Source organism: Pantherophis guttatus, chromosome 5 (assembly GCF_059756535.1).
Source record: "Pantherophis guttatus breed Tessera chromosome 5, ASM5975653v1, whole genome shotgun sequence".
NCBI classification, from domain to species: Eukaryota; Metazoa; Chordata; class Lepidosauria; order Squamata; family Colubridae; genus Pantherophis; species Pantherophis guttatus.
In genome coordinates this window covers 71,830,531-71,853,934 of record NC_142067.1, presented here as the reverse complement: position 1 = coordinate 71,853,934, position 23,404 = coordinate 71,830,531, and the positions used below count along the sequence as shown (strand labels likewise).

Sequence of the window (23,404 nt, the reverse complement as noted above, 5' to 3'; positions counted from 1 at the left end):
ATATTAGTTTTATTTATCCCTTTCTTCCATATATTTTTAAAAAGGTTTTGAGCTTCAGTTCCCCCCTATATTATTATTCAAGATTTGCCTCATTTATTTGATTGATCTTTATTAATCCTATTCTTTCTTGATTTCTACTTTTCCACACTTGTCCTTATTATTTGCCTATTTATTTATCTTTTATTTTTTGTCCTGCATTTATTTTTATTCTCTACCGGGGTCTTCCCTCCTTGTCTGTTGGAATCTCAGGCTTAATTTGTTGCCTTCTCTTCCCTTGTTTGCTGCTTTATTCATATAATTTATATAGCCATCCAACCTGTTCTCCTACTCTGGGAAGCTATAATACACTAAAAACCAAGATAGGAAACTCAGGAAAAAAATTTGAAAAAACCTATAACAAAAATGATACAGTAAAAGCAACATTTCTCATTCAAATCACAAAGTTTGGGTTAGCCTAACAATCTAACTCCAACCCCAGATAAAAGTGATAGATTTGCAATCTCTTCCCCACAGGCTAACAGATTTGTGGCTATCTGAATCTCAGTGAAATGTTGCTCCAAAAGGCAAACAATGTGACAGAGAAGCCATATGTCAGGCCTGCCTCCATTCAAAACCCAAGAAGAACCCCCCCCCATGCCAACTCCATTGATGTAGAGAAGGAGTACTTTTACTGAGTTTGAAATGACAACAGTGAAAGCAAGGCAAGATCCGATTCAAAATGTGTGAAAGTTACAGATTGAAAGTTTCCCCAAATCCAGGGGTGAAATGCTCCCGGTTCGGACCGGATTGCCTGATCTGGTAGCAAGGGAGGCGGGTGGTTCGGAGAACCGGAGGCAAAAATCCCTGCCCCCTCACCATGCCTAGCTGAGCCGCACAATCATCAGAGGCTTTTTGTTTTTACTTTTAAAAGCATTTTTTCTACAACCTCTTCCGACGAAAAAATGTTTTTAAAAGTAAAAAAAAAAGCCTCTGATGATCGTGTGGCTTAGCTGGGATCATCAAAGGCTTTTAAAAGCATTTTTTCTACAATCTCTTCAAAGGTTGTAGAAAAAAATGCTTTCAAAAGGCTCTGACAATCCCAGTTGAGTTGCCTGATTGGCAGAGCCTTTTTTCTTTTAAATGCCTCTGACGATCAGGCAACTCAGCTTGGATCGTCAAGAGGCATTTAAAAGAAAAAAAAGGCTCTGCCAATCAGGCAACTCAGCTGGGATCGTCAGAGCCTTTTGAAAGCATTTTTTTACAACCTCTTTGCAGAAGAGGTTGTAGAAAAGATGGTTTTAAAAGTAAAAAAAAAAATTGGCCACGCCCACCCAGTCACATTACCCCCACCACTAAGCCATGCCCACAGAACTGGTAGTAACAAATTTTAGATTTCACCACTGCCCAAATCCCTCCCCTTGCTGAGTGTCCAATCAACATCCAGTATGATGTTGTGTGAAGCTCATCTTCAGGTATTTTACCCATCTGGAGTCCTAGGACAGTTGGCCTTAACAGGATGTAAACAACTCCACTCAGCGACACAGTAATTATTAAGAGCAAACCTCCCTTTTAGTTCACAGAGGACTTCACCTCCCCAGCTCACTTCCCCAACCCAAATGCCACGCCCCCCCCTCCCAGTTACTATGGCAGCTGATAGTAAGCATGCATCAAAGTAGAATCCCTTGCTGGAGATCTGGCTGACATTCAGCTCTCCTGCAGTAGAGGCGTTAGCCCTAAAGGAAAAAAACAAAGAACTATGTTCTTTGGGAACTATGTTCTCTGTACTGTAGGTTACAGAGAGTAACCTACAGTACAGGAGAGTAAAGGAACATTATGGTTTATCAGGGTATTTTTGGTGAAATAACTAAAGGAGTTTGGGAGCCCAGATGTCCAGAGCATCCACCCATTCAGATTGTGAGGGAGAGAAGTGTTTCCGGGCCACCAAATACTTACTTTCCCCTATGTTTCCTGGAATCTAGGATTTCCTTGACTTCAAAGTGCTGTTCCCCTTCTAAGAGGAGGGGAACTAGGGGGGAGGGGCAGGCTTGGCAGGCCAAAGAGGAGACACTAGTTGAGGCTTGAGCAAGCTAATATGAAATACTGAATGGATCCACCTAAGCGTTTTGGGGAGCTCTAACTGTACTGTGACCGGGTTGATGATTCTGACTATGGGGAAGGGGCCTACATACTTGGGCCCCAGTTTCTTTGATTTTGGGGTGGTTTGTAAGTACTTCGTAGATAGGAAAACCTTGTGTAAGGATCGCCTCTCCTTCCAACTTAAGAAAGTACGAACTCTTGAAACGTAGTTGTTCAAAAGGATTCTTTTATTAAGCAGAAGTGAAAACCATCCAGTTAAAGCACAATCTGAATGCCCTTAGGCAAAGCAGTAGGATTAAAGTGGTAGAGACCCCTCCCTTTAGGTCAGAATGCGGATTTCAGCCAATACACAAGTGTGAAGATGTTTTCTTTACTATTTCCTTTGAGAACCCGAACACACATGCATTCCCACCACTTCCCTTTAAAGTGAGACAACCCACATGGCTATCATATAAATTCCTGCAGGTAAAGGGAATCTCAGGCTTCCTTGGCGCCAGGATATAGGTTGTAAAATATCTGATGACACAGGCCATCCAAGTCCCCCCTTCTTTCACTTGAATGGCAGTATCACTTTTAGGGATCTGACATGCTACCCTCCTTAGAAAACAAAAGGGTCCACCTGTAAAAAAAACAAAAACAAATATACACAAGATTTCAAGATTTCATAATAGTAGATCAACAAGGTTTGTTAGGGTATTGGGAGTGAAATTTTCTCAGTAAGATTGGAGCCCTAACGTGGTGTTTAGCAACCCATTCATTGTGTGCTGATGGTAAATGTTTCCAAGCAACTAAGTATTGAACTTTCCCTCTGTGGATTCTAGAATCAAGGATTTCCTTGATTTCAAAGTGTTGTTCACCTTCAATCATGATGGGAACAGATGGTGTAGATGCAGGTGGTCTGAGGGATGAGGTTACTTCTCGTTTGAGTAAACTGATATGGAATACTGGGTGGATCTGCCTGAGTGTCTTTGGAAGAAGTAGTTCAACTGCTACTGGATTTATAATTCTAGTGATGGGGAAAGGTCCAACGAACTTTGGCCCTAGTTTCTTTGATGGTTGTAATGATTTCAAGAATTTTGTAGATAAGTATACTCTGTCTCCAATATGAAAAGGTTTGGGTTCCATCCTTTTCTTGTCAGCTTGAATCTTAAAAGCTTCTCTAGCTTCCTGTAAGGCTAATCTAACCACTGGCCACGTGTTTCGCAAATTATCCATCCACTCCTTGAGTGAGGGGATGGTGGGTTCTTCTGTGGGTAGTTCAGGCATGGGGCTGAAATCCTGGCCTGTTGCTACTCTAAAAGGGGTAAAACCAGTGCTTGAATGTACAGCATTATTAAACGCAACTTCAGCAAAAGGCAAAAGTTCGGTCCAGTTATCCTGTTGAAAATTAATGAAACATCTTAAATATTGTTCTAGTACCGAGTTCAAAATTTCAGAATTGCCATTAGTACACGGATGAAAAGAGGTGCTCAACCCCTGGCCAGTACCAAGTAAGCCCAAAAACGCCCTCCAAAAGTTGGAGGTGAATTGAGCCCCTCTGTCGGATATGATCCTTTGTGGAGCACCATGAAGTCGATAAATGTGTATTAGGAATAATTTGGCTAAACTTTTAGCAGTTGGGATCTTTTGGCAGGGTATAAAATGTGCCTGTTTTGAAAATAGGTCTGTCACAACCCAAATAACAGTATTTCCCTCACTGTTTGGCAATTCCACGATGAAATCCATAGCAATCTCTCTCCAAGGCGCTGCAGGTTCAGCTACCTTCTGCAATAGACCTGGGGATTTCCCCTGGCGTCTTTTTGCTTCTGCACAAATGGGGCAGCTAGCTACATAGCTTTCTATGTCCTTTTTTAGTGATGGCCACCAAAATTGTCTTTTAATCAGTTGTAAAGTTTTCACAAACCCAAAATGTCCAGCTAATTTGGAGTCATGGCACCGTACCATTAAGCATAGTCTTTGGCTTGCAGGGACATACAACTTCCCCCCCACCCAAGCCAAGTCTTCTTTCATCAGACAGCTGGATTTGTTGTTCAAAAACCATTCATCAGTGGCCAATGCTTGTTTAAAATTTTGGGTGATGTCATTGTCTATCACTGTTTCTTGTTTTTTCTGGGATCTGGTGACTACTTTAGCGGCTAGTTGACTGTTTTGTACTATAGGTGTGATTACGTCTGACCTTGCACGAATGTATTGCGGTTTTCTGGATAGCGCATCCGCCAGAAAGTTTCCCCCCCCCCCGGGAGGTATTTTAGAGTAAAATCAAACCGTTTAAAGTACTGAGCCCATCGTACTTGTTTTAGGGAGAGTTTCCTTGGGGTCTTTAGGGCTTCTAGATTTTTATGATCAGTCCAGACTTCAAAAGGGGTCTTACTGCCTTCTAGGAAGTGCCGCCAGGTTAACAATGCCCAACGAACTGCATATGCCTCTTTCTCCCAAATAGCCCACCTTTGCTCAGTCTCATTCAACTTTTTGGATGTGTAAGCGCAGGGTTGTAGTTGGTCTTGCTCATTCTTCTGAAGCAGGACCGCTCCTATTGCCACATCGCTGGCATCTGCTTGTATGACAAATGGTTTCTCCGTGTCCGGGTGTTTTAGAATTGGTTCTGCTGAGAACAGCCGTTTAAGTTTTTCAAATGCTGCCTGGCATTCCATAGTCCAGTTCAATAGTTGCTTTGGTTTAGGGTTGTCCTCCCCCTTTGTTTTTAAGAGCTTGGTGATGGGGAGAGCAATCTGAGCGAATGCAGGGATAAACTGGCGGTAAAAGTTAGCAAACCCCAGGAAGCTCTGTAACTGTTTACGTGTGCGTGGAGGGTCCCAATCAAGTACAGCCTGCACTTTTAGAGGATCCATCTCAACCCCCTGGTGTGAAATGCGGTATCCCAAATAGTCAATTTTCTCTTGATGGAATTCACATTTGGAAAGTTTGGCATAAAGTTTGGCAGCACGGAGTTTGTTTAAAACTGCCCTGACTAGTTTTACATGTTCTGCTTTGGTCTCGGTATAGATTAAAATGTCGTCCAAATAGACCAGAACCCCCTTATATAAATGCTGATGCAGCACTTCATTTATTAACTGCATAAACACTGCAGGGGCTCCTTGTAACCCAAAGGGGAGCACCTTGAATTGGTAGCAGCCGAGGGGGGTGTTAAATGCCGTTTTCCACTCATCCCCTTCCTTAATTCTGACACGGTAGTAAGCCTCCCTTAAGTCCAGCTTTGAAAAAATTTTCCCTTTAGCGAGGTGTGCTAACATATCTTTCATAAGGGGGAGAGGATACACGTTCTGCACACTGATAGTATTAATGTTCCGGTAGTCAACGCATAAGCGTTTTGAACCATCTTTTTTCTCTCTAAACAACACTGGGGCTGCAATTTTTGGTTGGGCTGGCTCGATGAAACCCCTTGCTAGGTTTTTCTCAATGAATGTTCTCAGCTCTTCCAACTCCCTCGGTGACATGCTGTACATCTTGGGTTTAGGGAGTTTCGCGCCGGGTAAGATTTCTATTGCACAGTCAGTGGCACGGTGGGGGGGGAGCTCATCTGAGGCTTTTTCGCTAAAAACCTCAGCTAAATCCTTGTATTCTATGGGTATGCCCTCAGTTGGTGTGGCATGACCAGGCATGGCTGTTTCTCGATTCTCTGCCCCCTCAAGTCCTTTATGTGGATACTCAGCAAAAGTCACCTTCCTCTGAAATTTTATGATGCCTTGTTTCCAATTGATTTGTGGGTTCCATCTTTTTAGCCACGCAAGGCCCAGAACCAATGGCCATTCCATGCCAGGTGCCACTATAAAGGTAAGCCTTTCCTTGTGGCTTCCAATGCCTATATGTAGAGGCACGGTGGCCAGAGAAGCTGGCTCCCCTCCTGCTATTGACCCATCTAGTTGGCAGAAAGCAATGGGGGTTTTCAGCTTTCTTACGTTAATCCCTAACTTCCCTACTAAGGTTGGGCTGATCAAACAACGGGTGCACCCCGAATCCACTAGGGTGGGGATACTTATCTCCCTGTCCTGGTTTGGGATAAATAGTCTTAAGGGGAGGATAAGCGGTTTAATTGGTTTGCTTACCAGTGGCTCATCATCTGGATCGCTTCCGAACGAGTGTGATTCCTCCTGTTCAGATGCCAGGGTTTCTTCCCCAAAGAGGGGAGAGGATGGGACTTCTATGGTCTCCCTGCTCCTCAGGGCAGTCTCCTTCCCACGCCGACCCGGTTTTCCAGGACCCTCCCCCGGTGGGTGGTTCCGGGCGGGTGTTTGTGAACGACACTCTGCAGCTCGGTGCCCTTCTTTTCCACACTTGAAACAGGCTGAAGATCTCGGGGAGAATGCGGTTTGTGGTTTGTGTGGCTCTTGCTTCCATTGGGGTGAGGATTTCTTCCATGCTCGCCCTGCTCGATACTGGTTTCTGGCCATATCGATCTCAGCTTCTTCGGCGGTGACATACCATTCATGTAGGTCATTCGGTGCCCCTCGGGCCACGCAGGCATTGTATAGATCATCACTCAGTCCATCCTTGAAACAGCTCACCAAAATATCTTCCGGCCAGTGCACACGACACGCGAGGTCCCGGAATTCTTCAGTATACTCTGCTACTGGCCGTCGCCCCTGCCTCACCACCTTAATGCGGTCACGTGCTTTGCGATCTGCCAGTGGGTCCTCGAACCGACGTCGCAGGGCCATCATGAAATGGTCGAAATTCCGCAGTTCTGGTGCGTTGGCATTATGTAGGGTCACCATCCATCTGGCTGCGGCACCCTCTAGGGCTAGGGTCACAACTCGCACTGGGGAGCCTTGGGTTTGGAAATCACGCCCATACTCTTGCATGTAGGTGAGCACATGTGCCACAAAGAATCCTAATTGTTGCGGATTCCCATCAAACTTCACCCCAAGAGGGGGAGTTTCTCTTTCCAGCTGAGGAGCCCGGGGTTGGTTGGGAATGGGCGCCCGTGTGCGTGCTGCCTGGGCGGGAGGGTTTGCTGGGTCTTCTCCCGTAGCTGCTGCACCATCTGCTCGATAGGCGGCCTCCAGGAGGGGGGTGCCTCCCCTGGCATCATCCATGACTGCTGCCCTTTCAGTGCTCTTTGGTTGTTGTCCTGGCTCCCTTCGGATGTTAAGATTTTCCAAAGTCTCCATCACCAATTGGGTTATATGCCTCTTCAGATAGTCCTCCCTCAGGGGTGCTTCGGTCAGCCCCCCCTGGTCAGTAAGGGCTTCTAGTTCCAGTTTCCACCCCGGTTTTCGGTTGCCACGGTTGAGGGTGACTCCTCTGGTTCTCTCATCCCAGCCATCTTTCTTCCCAATGCCAATTGACCAGCGGGGCTTTTCAGGATTCTCCAGGGTTACCTCATCCTCTCCGATGGGTCGCACGAGGCAGGCATCCGACTGGGTGGCGGTTGCTGTCTCTCCCCAGCAATCGGTTTCTCCCAGCTCTCTGCTTTGTTCAGACATGGTTTGCAAGGTCCCCTCAGTAGAGCAAAGATTGCTTCTCTGGGTTGACCGTTTTGCAGATTATGCTTTCTGTAAGGATCGCCTCTCCTTCCAACTTAAGAAAGTACGAACTCTTGAAACGTAGTTGTTCAAAAGGATTCTTTTATTAAGCAGAAGTGAAAACCATCCAGTTAAAGCACAATCTGAATGCCCTTAGGCAAAGCAGTAGGATTAAAGTGGTAGAGACCCCTCCCTTTAGGTCAGAATGCGGATTTCAGCCAATACACAAGTGTGAAGATGTTTTCTTTACTATTTCCTTTGAGAACCCGAATACACATGCATTCCCACCACTTCCCTTTAAAGTGAGACAACCCACATGGCTATCATATAAATTCCTGCAGGTAAAGGGAATCTCAGGCTTCCTTGGCGCCAGGATATAGGTTGTAAAATATCTGATGACACAGGCCATCCAAGTCCCCCCTTCCTTCACTTGAATGGCAGTATCACTTTTAGGGATCTGACACCTTGTCCCCCACTTGGAATTTTTTTGGTTTAAATCTTTTTTGTTAGCCTGCTTCTTATGGGCCTGATGTGCCCATAAGAAGCTTATTGGTGACCAGCCAAATGTGTTGTAGCTGTTCAATCCATTCCACCAAGAAGGGGATCTGAGGCTTTTTCTGAGGCAGTTCTGGTATGGGGATGAAATCCTGACCAGAAGCAACTTTAAACAGGGTGAAGCCAGTGCTACTATGGATTGAGTTATGTCCTTTTACAATGAAGGCCACCAAAACTGCTGTTTGACCAGGTGTAAAATCTTCACGAAGCCAAAGTGCCCAGCAGCTTTCAAATCACGGGCCCATTGTAACACAGCCCCCCTAAGACTGGCGGGTATGTATAGTTTAGCACTAATCCATGCCAGGCCATCTTGCATAGTGCACTCCTTTGTGTGGGACAGAAACCAACCATCAGTTTTCAGCTCCCCTTTCAACTCCTTGCATAAGTCATTTGGAAGGTTGAAGCCCAACTTTTCCTGGGCTCTGGTAACCATCAGGGCAGCTAGTTGCTTAGAAGGGATGATAGGACAGATCACTTCTGGCCTAGCACTATTGTACTGGGGCAATCTAGACAATGCATCTGCAATAAAGTTCTTTTCTCCAGGAATGTACACAAGGAAAATTTAAAATGGTTAAAGTATTGCACTCAATGAATTTGCTTGGGTGACAGTTTTCAGGGATTCTAAGATTTTATGGTCAGTCTACACCTCAAAAGGGTGCTTTGCCCCTTCAAGGAAGTGTCTCCAAGTCAGTACAGTCCATCAGACCACAAATGCTTCTTTCTCCCAAATTGCCCATCTCCTCTCAGCTTCCATTAATTTCCTGGAGGTGTAAGCGCAGGGTTGTAAGGCTACTTTGGCATTAGTCTGCAAGAGCACGGCACCCACATCCACCTCAATGGTGTCTGCCTGGACCACAAATGGGAATCCGTGTTGGGATGTTTAAGTATGGGTTCGGCTGTAAATAGCCGCTCCAGTTTCTCAAAGGCCGCTTGGCATTCCATCATCCACTCAAGCGGATGGCTAGGCTTGGGCTTAGCCTCTCCCTTTGTCTTCAGAAGGTTAATAATGGATAATGCAATCTTAGCAAATGAGGGAATGAATTGTCTATAAAAGTTTGCAAAACCCAGGAAACTTTGCAACTGCTTTCTGAATGAAGCAGAGAGCTGAGAGAAACTGATTGCTGGGGAGAGACAGTCGGATGCCTGTTTCGTGCACCCCATCGGAGAGGATGAGGTAATCCTGGAGAATCCTGAAAAGCCCCGCTGGTCAATTGGCATCAGGAAGAAAGATGGCTGGGATGAGAAATTCACCCTCAACTGTGACAACCGAAAACCGGGAGGAAACTGGAACTAGAAGCCCTTACTGACCAGGGGGGACTGACCGAAGCACCACTGAGGGAGGACTATCTGAAGAGGCATATAACCCAATTGGTGATGGAAACTTTGGAAAATCTCAACATCCGAAGGGAGCCAGGACAACAACCAAAAGGCGCGGAAGGGGCAGCCGTCACAGATGATGCCACGGGAGGCACCCCCCTTCTGGAGCCTGCCTATTGAGCAGAGGGTGCAGCAGCAGTGGAAGAAGACCCAACAAACCCTCCCCCCTAGGCAGCACGCACACCAGTGCCCATTCCCAATCAACCCCAGGTCCCGCAACTGTAAAGAGAAACTCTCCCACTTGAGGTGAAGTTTGATGGGAATCTGCAACAATTAGGATTCTTTGTGGCACATGTGCTAACCTACATGCAAGAGTACAGATGGGATTTCCAAACCCAAGGATCCTGAGTGCGAGTTAGAGGCAGCCTAGAGGGTGCCACGGCCAGATGGATGGTGACCCTACATAACGCCAATGCACCAGAACTGCAGGATTTCGACTGCTTCATGATGGCCCTGCAATGTCGGTTCGAGGACCCACTGGCAGATCGCAAAGCACGTGACCGCATTAAGGTGGTGAAGCAGGGGCGATGGCCAGTAGCAGAGTATACTGAAGAATTCCAGGACCTCGCGTATTGTGTGCACTGGCCGGAAGATATTTTGGTGAGCTGTTTCAAGGACGGACTGAGTGATGATCTATACAATGCCTGTGTGGCCCGAGGTGTACCGAATCACCTACATGAATGGTATGTCACCGCCGAAGAAGCTGAGATCGATATGGCCAGAAACCAGTATCGAGCGGGGTGAGCATGGAAGAAATCCCCACCCCAATTGAAACAAGGGCCCCCCAAACTACAAACTGCATTCTCTCTGAGATCTTCAGCCTGTTTCAAGTGTGGAAAAGAGGGGCACCAAGCTGCAGAGTGTCGTTCGCAAACACCCACCCGGAACCACCCACTGGGGGAGGGCCCTGCAAAACCGGGTCGGCGTGGGAAGAAGACTGCTCTGAGGAGCAGACAGATCACAGAAGTTCCATCCCCTCCCCTCTTTGGGGAGGAAACCCTGGCAACTGAACAGGAGGAATCACACTCATTCGAAGCAATCCAGATGATGAACCACTGGTAAGCAAACCAATTAAACCACTTACCCTCCCCTTAAGACTATTTATCCCAAACCAGGACAGGGAGATAAGTATCTCCACCCTAGTGGATTCAGGGTGCACCCATTGTTTGATCAGCCCAACCTTAGTAGGGAAGTTAGGGATTAACATAAGAAAGTTGAAAACCCCCATTGCTTTCTGCCAACTAGATGGGTCAATAGCAGGAGGGGAGCCAGTTTCTTTTGCCACTGAGCCTCTACATATAGGCATTGGAAGCCACGAGGAAAGGCTTACATTTATAGTGGCACCTGGCATGGAATGGCCAGTAGTTCTGGGCCTTGCATGGCTGAAAAAATGGAACCCAAAAATCAATTGGAAACAAGGCATCATAAAATTCCAGAGGAATTTTCCATCCTGGACGGAAGCCTACATTTCCCTAATCCCGAAGTGTGAAGATGTTTTCTTTACTATTTCCTCTGAGAACCCAAACAAACATGCATTCCCACCATTATACTTTAAAGTGAGACAACCCACATGGCTATCATAAAAATTCCTGCAGGTAAAGGAGATCTCAGGGCTCTTTGGCGCCAGGATATAGGTTGTAAAGTATCTGTTGACACAGGCAATGCTAGGGAATCGAATCCAAGTGTCCTCCCTCCTCCGATTGAATGGCAGTATCACTTTTAGGGATCTGACACAAGTAGTGGGAGGGGAGGGCAAGGGGCCAGCCAGCCAACAGGGAGCCACAGCAGGGGGACGAAAGAGCTTCATTTATCTGGGAACCTGAAATGACTCTTGATTTAAATCATTTGGTAGAAACCACCCAAAGAAGAAGCAAGAACAACATCAGCAAAAAAAAAAAAAAAAAAAAAAATTCCCAACCCCAGCCCTTACCTGTTTTTGGAAATGGTTCAAGAGGGAATATGTGCATGTGCACACACTCACACATAAACACACGGGAGAGGGAGAGAGAGATGAGAAAGAAAGAGAGAGATGAGAAAGAGAGAGAGGGAGAAAGAAAGAAAGATGAGAAACAGAGAGGGAGAAAGAGGTGAGAGAGAGAGAGATGAGAGAGGGAAAGAGATGAGAGAGAAAGGGAAATGAGAAAGAGAGGGAGAGGGAGAGGGAGAAAGAGATGAGAGATAGAGATGAGAAAGAGAGAGATGGAGAAAGAGAGACTGAAATGAGAGAGATAGGGAGAAAAAAGAGGAGAGGGAGAAGATGATAGAGGGAGAAAGAGATGAGGAGAGAAAGGGAGAGGGAGAAAGATGAGAGAGAGAAAGAGAAAGATGAGAGAGAAAGAGGGTTGAGAAAGAGAGAGGAAGAAAAGAGATGAGAGAGATATGAGAGAGAAAGAGATGAGAAAGAGGGAGGGAGAGAGAGGGAGGGAGGGAGATACCTGTTTAAAAGAAAATACCCCACAAAACCTGGGTCATGTGACTGGGTGGTAGTGAGTGGTGTCAATTTGGCCACGCCCACCCAGGTTTTTTGCCTCCCGGTGTTTTGTTTTCTGTGGGAAATGGGTCCAAATGGCTCTTTGAGTGTTTAAGGTTGCAGGCACCTGTTCTAGGCAAACATATGTAAGAATCACAGCAATTCCTATATTTAGAAATACATACGGTTTAGAGAATATGAATTGGTATTTGTAGGTTTATTCAGTTAACTAGATAGAAATATAATTTGATAAACATGGATTCAAATCCATATTATAAAAATGCCACTTTCCAGCTACATCACACTTTCCTCTTAATTGGCAATAACATTTTAAATGCTCTGGAGAGCTAGCATGCCATTAAATAAGTGCTTAGTATGGGAAAGTCAGCTATTGTGCTGGAGTAACAATGTGAACCACAATTTTAAACCAGTATGACAGCAAATTTAATTGGACAACATTTAGAAACAAGTATAGACAAAAGATTTAAGAAAATGCAGACAAAATAAAAACTCGGGATATTTAAAGAAAAAAAAAACCTTTATAAACTTCTATACATACTTGTATGAACAAAGTATTCAAGCAAGCAAAAGTATTATGACAAGTAATGGTAAGAATATTTTTAACTATGAACCAAATGAACTAACTATATCTATCTGCATATCTATTATTATCTACCTACCTACCTACCTACCTACCTACCTACCTACCTACCTACCTATCTATCTATCTATCTATCTATCTATCTATCTATCTATCTATCTATCTATCTATCTATCTATCTATCTCCCCCTCCCTTCCAAGAAAGTACGAATTCTTGAGAACTTTGTATTTCAAAAGGCGCCTTTTATTGAAAGGGATGAAAGCAAGTCAAAACTCAAAGCAGGCTCTGGGGTCCCTCAGGGCATGCAGTTCAGGATAAAGGAAATTAGGAACCCCCTCCCCACCATCTCATGTGGATTCTGACCAATCCACCGGTGTGAAGATGAATTGTACTAGCCTTTCTGAGAAACAGATAAGAAGAGCTTCTCAGGGTCATCTTGCAATCCACTCGTTCCCCCTCCCCTTTCATTTCCCAAGGTGTGAGAATTCTCCAGGCATTCCTGGTGCCAGGCAACAGTTATAAATCAGGTTAAAGTTTATATAAAAAGGACCAGGCAGGAAATAAGATACTTAGGACACATAGGAAAAAGAACTAAATGTGACAACTCCAAATCCCCCTACTTCTTCCGTGAAGAATGGAGATACACGGATCTGACGCTATCTCTATCATCCATCTATCTATCTATCTATCTATCTATCTATCTATCTATCTATCTATCTATCTATCTATCTATCTATCTATCTATCTCTATCTCTCTATCATCTATCTATCTATATCATATCTCTCTCTTGCTATAGCCATATCTATCTAGGAATGATAGGTTCTTAAAACTATATCATAGTAATTTTCTTTTAAGCAGTTGTCTCTTGTTTTATAAGAAAGCAGATAGTTCAATAATTCTGACTTATTTCTGTCTATGCCATACATCCCTGAGAAATACCATTGAGGATGAATGACTCAGAATCTACAGAATATCTGGATTTGTGTAAGTCCGAATTTGATCATTCCAGCATATCTAGATAGTCACATTGTCAGGGAATGGCTAATCAGTTAGAGGTCAAAGTCCTAATGAGAAAAGGTGCTTGAAGATTAAAGTCCAGATATTTGGTACATGATTGAAGGACAGCATACAAGAAATAGTTTTCCTTGATCAAATGATGGCTAGTAGCGGATCATTGGCTATTGTCATAACATAGTTCCCAAAAATGAAGATTGAAATAGTATATAAGTCTAAGTGCTATTGCTATTTGTATACCAGCCTTGCACCCTCTCTTACTATCATGCCTTTTTTATATGGCCTCTGCTTCTTGATCTGGGATTGTTTTGGAAGCTTACATTATATTGCAATTCTGCCTGATGTTTCTCTCTATTGGAAACCTATTTTTGTCCTATGGCCTAATTTTTGACCCTGCTTATAATTGACTTTGGGTGCTTTGCTCAGTCTGTAGCCTCTTGACTAGCTTACTACTAATTTGTTATTCTGTGGTCTTGTAATCCTTACACAACAGGAGTAGAATACCTTGTTTCACCAGTAATAAAAATGTAATTGCTCAGCTACAAGGGTTAAAGTATATATAGTAAATGATATGTTTTTTATGCAGTGCATATATGCATTACAATATATGCATTAAAATTATTATTATAACCGGCTGGCATTCCATAGTCATAGCAAAAGTGGTCAACCCGGAGAAGCAATTTCGCTCTACTGAGGGGACCCTACAAATAATGTCCGAACAAAGTGGTGAGCAAGGAGAGGCAAAATGCTGGGGGGAGACCTCTACTACCACCTAGCCAGATGCTAGCTCCATCTGCCCCATTGAAGACATTGAAGCTGTGCTGGAAGGCTCCATGAAGCCCTGGTGGTCGATCAGAATGGGGAAGAAAGACAACTGGGATGGCAGAACCTCAGCAGTCACCCTCACCCATGGCAGCCGGCAACTGGGCTGGAAATGCGATCTGGAAGCCCTGTCAGACCAAGAAGAACCGACTGAGGAACCAGCCGGGGATGATCAACTCAAAAGATGTGTCATGCGACTCGTGGTGGAAGCTTTTGAGGACCTCGGAGTAAAGAGGGAGTTGAATCATTGCCAGAGGGGTGGGGAGGCTGTAGTGGCAGCCAACGGAGCCAGTATCATCTTGGATCCAGCAGCCACAGGCCCAGCCAACCCCAACGCAGGAGCAGCAGCCACCCCACCAAACCTGCCCCACACAACCCCAGCTCCTGCGAACATCTCTGATCAGCCCAAAGCACCACAGGTGGAGAGGAAGAACCCCCCGGGAGTGAAGTATGATGGCAACCCACAACAACTGGGATTCTTCCTGGTGCATGTCCTCACATACATGCAAGAGTACAGTCAGTATTTCCAAACCCAGGGTGCCCGAGTCTGAGTCGTCACTCTGATCCTCGAAGGGGTGGCGGCCTGATGGATGGTGAGCTTCCACAATGCCAACATCCCTGAGCTGAAAAATTTTGACCATTTTATGATGGCTCTCCACCGTAAAAGCAGGTTCACCGGCTGGTAGTCAATACATTGAAGTGTTGTAGACAAAAAATGACGGACTAGGCCAAGCTCTTCACTGCAGGAAAGAGTTTTTTTTTTTTTTATTGCAAAAGTTTTACAATTACATTTTCACCCCTTTTCCCCCCCACCTCCCCCCCCCAAACTTCCCAACCTCCCTAACCCTCCCCTCCCCCCAGACTTCCCTATAATATACTCATACTCATAAAAAACCCTTAATATAACACTTATATGTAAATTTGAACCCCTCCCTCCCCTGTATAATTTTTCTCTTTACCTCATTACATTAAAATATTTCTAATACATTATTTTCAAATAAAAGCTATTTGATACTTTCTAGTTTGATATTTGTTCTGAACATATTCTATCCACCTTTTCCATTCCCATTCATAAGTCTCTTGTGAACAATCTTTTAAATATGCTGAAATCTTCGCCATCTCTGCAAAACTGGCCATCTTCAAAGTCCATTCCTCGATAGTGGGCAAAGCTTCATTCTTCCAGTATTTACCTATCAACAATCTTGCTGCTGTTATCATATACAATATCAATTTTGTTTCACCCAATGTAAAACCCTTAACTATACCCAATAAAAACAGTTGTGGAGAAAATTGGATTTTTTTCTTCAAAACATTCTGCATGACCCACCAAATTTTTATCCAAAAAGCCTTAACTTTCCTACAGGTCCACCAAACATGATAATACATAGCATCCAAACATTCACATCTCCAACATTTTGGCTGAACATTAGGGTACATACATGACAACTTTTTGGGATCTAAATGCCATCTATAAAACATTTTATAGAAATTTTCCCTCAGGTTCTGCGACTGTGTAAATTTAACATTCTGAACCCAAATTTTTTCCCATGTTTCCAACATCACTGGTTCTTCAAAATTTTGTGCCCACTTAATCATACAGTCTTTAACTAATTCAGTTTCTGAGTCCCTTTCTAGCAAAACATTATAAAGCCTTTTGATATGCATTGGACCTTTCTCTCTTATATGTCTAACCAATTCTTCCTCGTGCAACATAATACCAGTTTTTTGGTCCTCTTTCCATCTCAATTGTAATTGATTATATTGTAACCAAGTTAAATTAATCCCTTCGTCCAACAGTGTCTGCAATGTCTTCAGCTGCCATCTGCCCGCATCTGTAAAAAGAACCTCTTTGTATAAAAACCCCCCGAGTGACATTATATTTGTATTCCACAAAGTATGACCAAGATCCAGCCATAGCGGTATTTTATAATCCCATTTGAGTCGATGCTTCTTCCAAACTCTCATCAAAGAGTCTCTGAGTATATGACTTTTAAATACTTTATCAACTTTGTCATCATAAAATAAGTAAGCATGCCATCCAAATTCAAGATCAAAACTTTCTGCGTTCAATATTCCAGCCTTTTTACTTCCAAACCAATCACTTGTTAAAGTTAAAGCTGCTGCATCATAATATAACTGTAGGTTTGGAAGTTTAAGACCTCCTCTTTCTGGAACATCTTGCATAATTTTCAATTTCACTCTCGGCTTTTTCTCGTTCCAAACAAACTTATTGAGTCCAGTTTGCCAAACTTTCAATTGTTTATCGCTTTTAAGCACCGGAATCATTTGAAACAAAAAAAGAAATCTTGGCAAAATGTTCATCTTAACTGCCGCTATTCTTCCAAGTAGAGACAGCTGCAGTTTTTTCCAAGTCTCCATGTCTTTCTGCACCTCTCGGCACAACACCTCATAGTTATTTTGAAACAATTTCATGTTTGATTCTGCAACCTGAACTCCTAGATATTTTACCTTAGGTACAGTCTCAAAACCTGCCCTTCTTTCAAGCTCATGTTTACGATCTTGTGTCATGTTTTTAGCTATCATTTTAGTCTTTTTTGGATTCAGTCTAAAACCTGAAACTTTACCATAGTCTTGTATAATGTCCTTCATCAGGATTATTGATTCCATTGGTTGTGATAGGGTAACAACCAGATCATCTGCAAATGCCTTTATTCTGTAATCCTCTTGCCTAATCATTATACCTTTCAAGATATTAGAGTCCCGTATTGTGTTTAGCAAGACTTCTAGTGTTAGAATAAATAAAAGTGGGGACAACGGACATCCCTGTCTTGTTCCTTTTTCAATTTTAAACTCTGTTGTCAAACTTCCATTAACAATGATCTGTGCCTTTTGCTCTTGGTAAATTGCTGAAATCGCCTGTATAAATTGATCCCCAAAATCCATCTTTTTTAAAGTCTTTAATAGAAAATTCCAATCCACTCTATCAAAGGCCTTCTCTGCATCCAGAAAGACCAGCACTGCAGGAATCTGTTTATTCTTCTCAAGATATTCCAATAAATCTATTACTTGCCTTACATTATCCTTCATGTGTCTGCCCTCGATAAATCCCGCTTGATCATAATGAATCACCTTTTGGATTACTGGCATCAACCTGTTGGCTAATACTTTCGCATAGATTTTATAATCTGTATTCAAAAGAGATATTGGTCTATAATTCTCTGGTTTTTTAGGACCGACTTGTTCTTTTGGTATCAAGGATATATAAGCAGTTGTCCATGATGGGGGTATTTTACCCCCTTGTTGAATATTGCAAAATAAATCTCTAAGTTGTCCCACCATTTCAGCTTGCAAAGTTTTATAATACACTGCGGTCAAACCATCCGTGCCAGGAGCTTTGGCTATTTTTAACTGTTTAATTGCTACTATTATCTCCTCCTCTGTTATAGGATAATTCATTCTTTCCTTTTGTTGATCAGTAATTTTTGTAACTCTTTTATCATTTAAATATTTTTCTATAAGTCCATTCTGCACCTCCTCTTTGGCATATAGTTTGGTATAATAGTCCACAAAAGCTTCTTTAATTAATTTTTGTTGAAAAATTTCTTTCCCTCCAATATCAATATTATCAATAGTCCGTGTACTTTGTTTTTTCCTCAATGTGTAAGCCAACCATCTGCCTGGTTTATTAGCGTTACAAAATGTGTTATGCTTCGCATATTGTAAGTTTGTTGCAACTTGTTCCGCCATAAGCATTTGAAATTGGTCTTTCAAAAGTTTTATAGCACTACGTATTCTTTCATCTGTTGGATTTTTAATGAGTAACTGTTCTTTATTCTTTATTTCTATTTCCAGTTCAGATCTTTTCTTTTGTCGAAACAGTCTATGTTTAGAGTTCATGTAGATAAGTACCCCTCTCATATAAGCTTTACTTGCATCCCACACAATTTCAATTGGGGTACCTTTATTCAAATTTATTTCAAAAAATTCTTTCAAATGCTTTTTAAGTTCTGTTGTATTTTTTTCATATCTAAACAAATTCTCATTTAATCTCCAAGAACGTCTCTTAACCTTATCCATCTCAATTTCTATCCATACTGGGCTATGGTCAGTCAAAGTTCTTGGACAAATTTTTGTTCTTTTTGTCTTAACAAGTAAGTCATCTGTCAACAAAATGAAGTCAATCCTAGAGAAGGATCTATGTCTGTCAGAAAAAAAAGTGTAGTCCAATTCTTTTGGATTATTTATTCTCCAAACATCTTTTAGTTCCATATCTTCTTTCATATCAAAAAAGGTCTGTGGTAATCTGATCCTAGACTTTGCCAAACTCTTTTTATCTAATTTAGAATCAATTACTCCATTCCAGTCTCCCATAATTAGAATAGATCTGTAATCCCATTGCAGTATTTTAATATGTAACATCTTATAAAAATGGTCCTGTTGTTGATTGGGAGCATAAATTCCAATCAGAAGAATTTGGCCATTTGCTGTAAGCAATTCAATTGCTACAAACCTACCATCTTCATCTGCTTCTATAACTTTAGCTGTTAACTTTTTATTTACATAAATAACCACACCATTCTTTTTTTGCGAAGTTGAAGATATAAAATGTGTTCCTAGTTTGGAGTTTATCAAATATTTTTGATCTTGAGTTGTGATATGCGTTTCTTGTAAACAAATTATATCATTGTTAAATTGTTTCAAATATGTAAATAATTTCTTCCTTTTCTGTGCTGAATTCAACCCATTAACATTCCAAGATAAACACTTAAACGTCATCTTCCTCTTTCTGGAGCAAAGAGCAGAATAATCGAAGGTCATCCGAAAGCTTCGATCTCGCTCCCCCCATGGCTCCAGTCTCTTGTGCAGTACTCTTAACTGCCTCCTTGTCTTGTCTTTCCTGTTGTTGTTGTTGCTTTTGTTTAAGTAACTTAGATTGAGCTCGAGTTATACGTTGATCCTTAACTTCAATCATCTGAACCGGGTCCAAGATTGGAGAAGATTCCAGCAAAGGCTCATCCAGAAAACCTCCTTCTGCGCCTTTCATTTCCTCTAATTCCTGCTTAGACTGTTCTTGCAATTCTCGTTGAGGTTGCTTCTCTTCACTCTCCTTAATCTCCAAAACTGTAGATGTACGTGGAGATGGTGTTCTTTCCTTAAGAATAGTAGTGTAGAAGTGCTGTGCCTTCTCCACGGTATTCAAACGATATCTTTCTCCCTTATATCTGAAAATTATACCAACTGGGGCGTCCCACCGGAAAGGTATCTGTAAATTTTGCAATTCCTTAACAAGAAAACCAAATTCTTTTCTAGCTTTCAGCATTTTAGGAGGTAATTCTTTATAAATTCCAATTCGTGAGCCCCCCACTTGCACAGAAGTGTAAAAGGATTTTTGCAGGATATCGTTTCTTATTTCTCTATCTGTAAAATATATGACCACATCTCTAGGTAATTGTCTTTGTCTGGCCACCCAGGAATTCACTCTGTAAATTTTGTCTATTTTGTGGAAAACCACATCAGGATTAACTTGTGTAATCTTGGCTAGGGCCTCAGAACAAACTTGTCTCAAATCCTGTCTTTCCTCCTCTCGAATTCCTCGAAGCCGTATAGCAAACTCCATTGCCCTGAATTGTATCATGACAATCTCGTTTTCAACTCTTTGCATTTTATTGTCAACATCAACAATTTTATAATCATTGTCTTTCATCTTAACATTAACTTCTGATTTAAGTTCTTCAACTTTAAAATCAACTTTCCCAATAAATTCTGCCAGGCCAGATGCCACTTCTGATATTTTTTTGGTCACCTTGTTTTGGTTCTGTTTCACCATATCTTTAACTTCATTAATTTCCTGCATAAGTTCCTGATGTGATTTTTGAAGTTTATCATCTATCTCCTGTTGAGATTTTTGAAATTTATCATCCAAAGTTTTAGAAATAAATTCTTTTAAATCTCCCACATCAAATTCTTTTTTCTGAGTCTGTAGCTGTTGAGCAGGGGGAAGCTGCGTTTCATGTTTGTGTGTGGGGGATCCCCCCCCTGTTGCCTTCCCTTCCTGCTTCTTTGAAGCCATCCTGCCACGTGATCTAGTTTTTCTAAAGAGGGAAGTTCCTTTTCCTTTCCCTCCTGCACAAAGACTTCTAAAAAAGTCCCCCAGATTTGATCAGATAAAAGCTGAAGTAAAGCAAAGTCACGTATTGAAAAGGGAGAAATTTTTCACTTGTTACTCTTATTACAAACAAGGCAACTTTGTAGCAACTTGGAGACTTTGTAACAAAGCAAGATAACTTCACCAATCCACACTCGCTGGCTCGTTAACTCTAAGGCTGAGCGCCATATTTTTTCAAAGCATTTTCACTCATTCGCATTTTTCTCAAATTAAAAAGTCAACAAAGCGCTGATACTTGCGTTTCCAAGTTTCAGGGTTCAGGTAGTTTCACTGTTTATTAAGGCTGGTTCTTTTGCTTTGAGTTTCCTGCAGCCGGCTTGTTCTGCAAAAGCAGAATCGTCCCACGTCGCCCGGAGTTTCAGCAGGTTGGGAGGGAGCCGCGCCTGTTCTCTCCCCAGAAACAATTCCCTGGGGGGTTACAGGGGCTCGACCTGTGCCCTGCGACCTCTGCTTCAACAATCCTGAGGATTTTGAAGTTTTCGAGCCGCTTCTGGATCGCGGAGCGGCTCTACAGGTGGCGGGGCTGGCGGAGCTTCAAAAGGCACCGCCGTCGCCGAAGACAAGGAAACCGGAAGTCGCAGGAAAGAGTTTATTGTGCAAGGTTCAAAGACAGTGAAGGGTCTGAACGCCGATGGCTTCTTCTGGCCATTTATTTATACAGTTTAAAGGCAAAATTATTACAGAGAGTGATGCATTTCACACGTAGAAACTGCCCTTTCCTCTATCTCTGGAAAAGACATAACAGCCCTTTTCCCACAGGCTCAGGTTCTCAGCTCCGGAGCTCAAGACATAATAAAAGGAGATAAGGGGCTCAAAGGCACCTCATGAGCAGTAAAGAGGACAGTGAGGGAAGCAGTATTTCTTCTCTAGAATCTACATGACATTTGGGGTGTAATAAACATTAAACAACAGGATGTATCTGTTTAGGGTCAGTTTGCCCTTTTACAATTCTGTACCTACGTCAAATATCTTTTGCCAGTTTAGCACCTTGGCACGGAAGAGGCACTTCTGTCTTGACCAAAGATTTGGTTTTTTAATATTTGAGTTTTATCCCAATATCGAATCTTAGCCTGGCTCATACCCCACTTTGTGAGTCATCTGTTTATCCAGACGAATCACACCTCCAGGTCCTCTTCCTGCTGGAGCCGTTTGTAATCCCACATAGCCATCACCTGAGCAGTTGTCTCACGTTCCACCAGCAAGGATAGACTTTTAGAAATAGTTTTAACAAACAGACGTAAAATACATGGGAGAAAAATACACCCTGCAGCTATTAATCCCACCAGGCCAAAAATGGCCTGCAGGCCAGGTAACTTTGGCCACCATCCTGAAAACATGTCCTGTAAATTAAGGCCTTTCCATGTCTGGACTGGCACATGAGCTATTTTAACCATCTTGTCTGTTATCTCCTTAATAACTTTTCATATTGCAGATGTGTCTACATGTCTTCTTTGTCTTAAGTTCCCCACCTCATCATATACACCTAAAACCTGTCAAGTTTTAAGGGGAAGCAAAAAGAATCCGGGCCTAATTAGTCCCAGGACACAGGCTCCGCACCAGGATTTAGGTAAAACCCCATATGCCATCTTACCACATATCCAGTATAGCCCATCAGGAGCCAGCCATTCAAGGGTCTGATTATCTGGATCCTTTAAAAAAGATAACCCGTTTACCTTAAACAGGGCCATTTCATCAGTTCCTCTGTGGCATTACCTCCTGACCACCATACCTTACTTTCCCCTTTTCCTGTGCATATGAGGTTTCCTACCTGATGACAGCCTGCCAGAATTTTTCTCTGGAAACAGACATTCCCTACCAGACTAGTAGTCAAAGTCCAGTCTCCATCCTTACCCTTATTATATGACCGGTTACCCTTATGGTCCATTTCTAAGACTTTGGAATAATTTAATTCCTGGACTTCCCATGGCCATTTTTCTCCCATGTTAGTTCCTCCACAAACAAAACAATTTGATATATTCAGAGTGTGGGCTATGTCTTCTGCCAATTTGACAAAGGTATTTGTTACATGGCTAGGAATTTCGAGTATATTCAGCTTTTCCATTTTCAGATAATATTACTAGGGGACTTCTTCAGGATTTATTACCAAATAATGTACTAGCACCTCCTCTATAATTTTCACATCACACTCTACCTTACAGCTTATACATAAAACACAATCAATACAGTGAGTGCAACAACAACACTCACACCCACAATTACAAAACCAACACATTTAAAGAAAATTCTCTTTTCTGTTCTTTTGCATCAAAAGACAGCTTCCAGGGTGTCCTAAGCAGGGACTTCTTTCATCTGTAAGAGGTTCACACTCCGCAGCCAGTTGGGGAAATATTAGGGATCGGAACGACTGAGAAATCAAATGGGCCCTGGTTGTCCACAAAACCATTGCTTATATCTGTAAAACACAATAATCAATAAAGCTACTACCCCAATTACTCAAAGTGCCCACACCCAATTTTCCTCCCACATGAATCCACAATGATCTTCAATCTTTCGTCAGGATCCAAGTTCCAGACTAATTCAAGAGAGCAGGTGCTCCATCCTCTTTTTTTTTTTTAGCTTACAGCAGGTTACATTGGCAGATATACATCAAGGTAACCTATATATAAAATACAAAAGCTTTCTTTAAGCACATTCAAATGTCAGTTCTGTTGGATGTTGTTTGTCCATGGACACTTTCCAGCCGGTGTCAGCTGCTGCCTTGACTCGTGTCTGATGGATCCATGATTTTGATTCTGCAATCTTAATAGCAAGTGGAGAAGTCATAATACCAATAAAAGATCCCTTCCATCTTCCACTTGGTCCCCAGGTTCAAATGAGTAACATTAAGTTACTAATCTAGGGGGTACTTGTTCCATC

General features: G+C 42.5%; 2 protein-coding genes and 1 long non-coding RNA gene across 4 annotated transcripts in view; 2 read left to right on the top strand and 1 right to left on the bottom strand.

Annotated features, from left to right (window-relative positions):
* IL1RAPL1 (interleukin 1 receptor accessory protein like 1) overlaps positions 1–23,404 on the top strand; it is a 2,053,286-nt gene that overhangs the window by 182,604 nt on the left and 1,847,278 nt on the right. The gene's annotated exons all lie outside the window — the stretch shown is intronic.
* LOC132712492 (uncharacterized) overlaps positions 1–23,404 on the top strand; it is a 39,626-nt gene that overhangs the window by 1,325 nt on the left and 14,897 nt on the right. The window lies entirely within an intron of this gene.
* On the bottom strand, positions 2,286–7,573 carry LOC148113459 (uncharacterized). Its single transcript, XM_087895233.1, has 2 exons — positions 6,141–7,573; positions 2,286–2,695 (listed from the first exon to the last, which is right to left on the bottom strand). Exons 1-2 carry the CDS (start codon positions 7,518–7,520, stop codon positions 2,675–2,677), a joined length of 1,401 nt encoding a protein of 466 aa, XP_087751359.1. The 5' UTR covers positions 7,521–7,573; the 3' UTR covers positions 2,286–2,674.

Bases quoted from the DNA above. Each gene is read 5' to 3' on its own strand.
- LOC148113459 (XM_087895233.1), bottom strand. From the start codon at position 7,520: ATGTCTGAACAAAGCAGAGAGCTGGGAGAAACCGATTGCTGGGGAGAG. The intron at 2,696-6,140 runs GTAAGCAAACCA...TTTTTTTTACAG, and splicing joins ATCCAGATGATGAGCCACTG to GTGGACCCTTTTGTTTTCTA.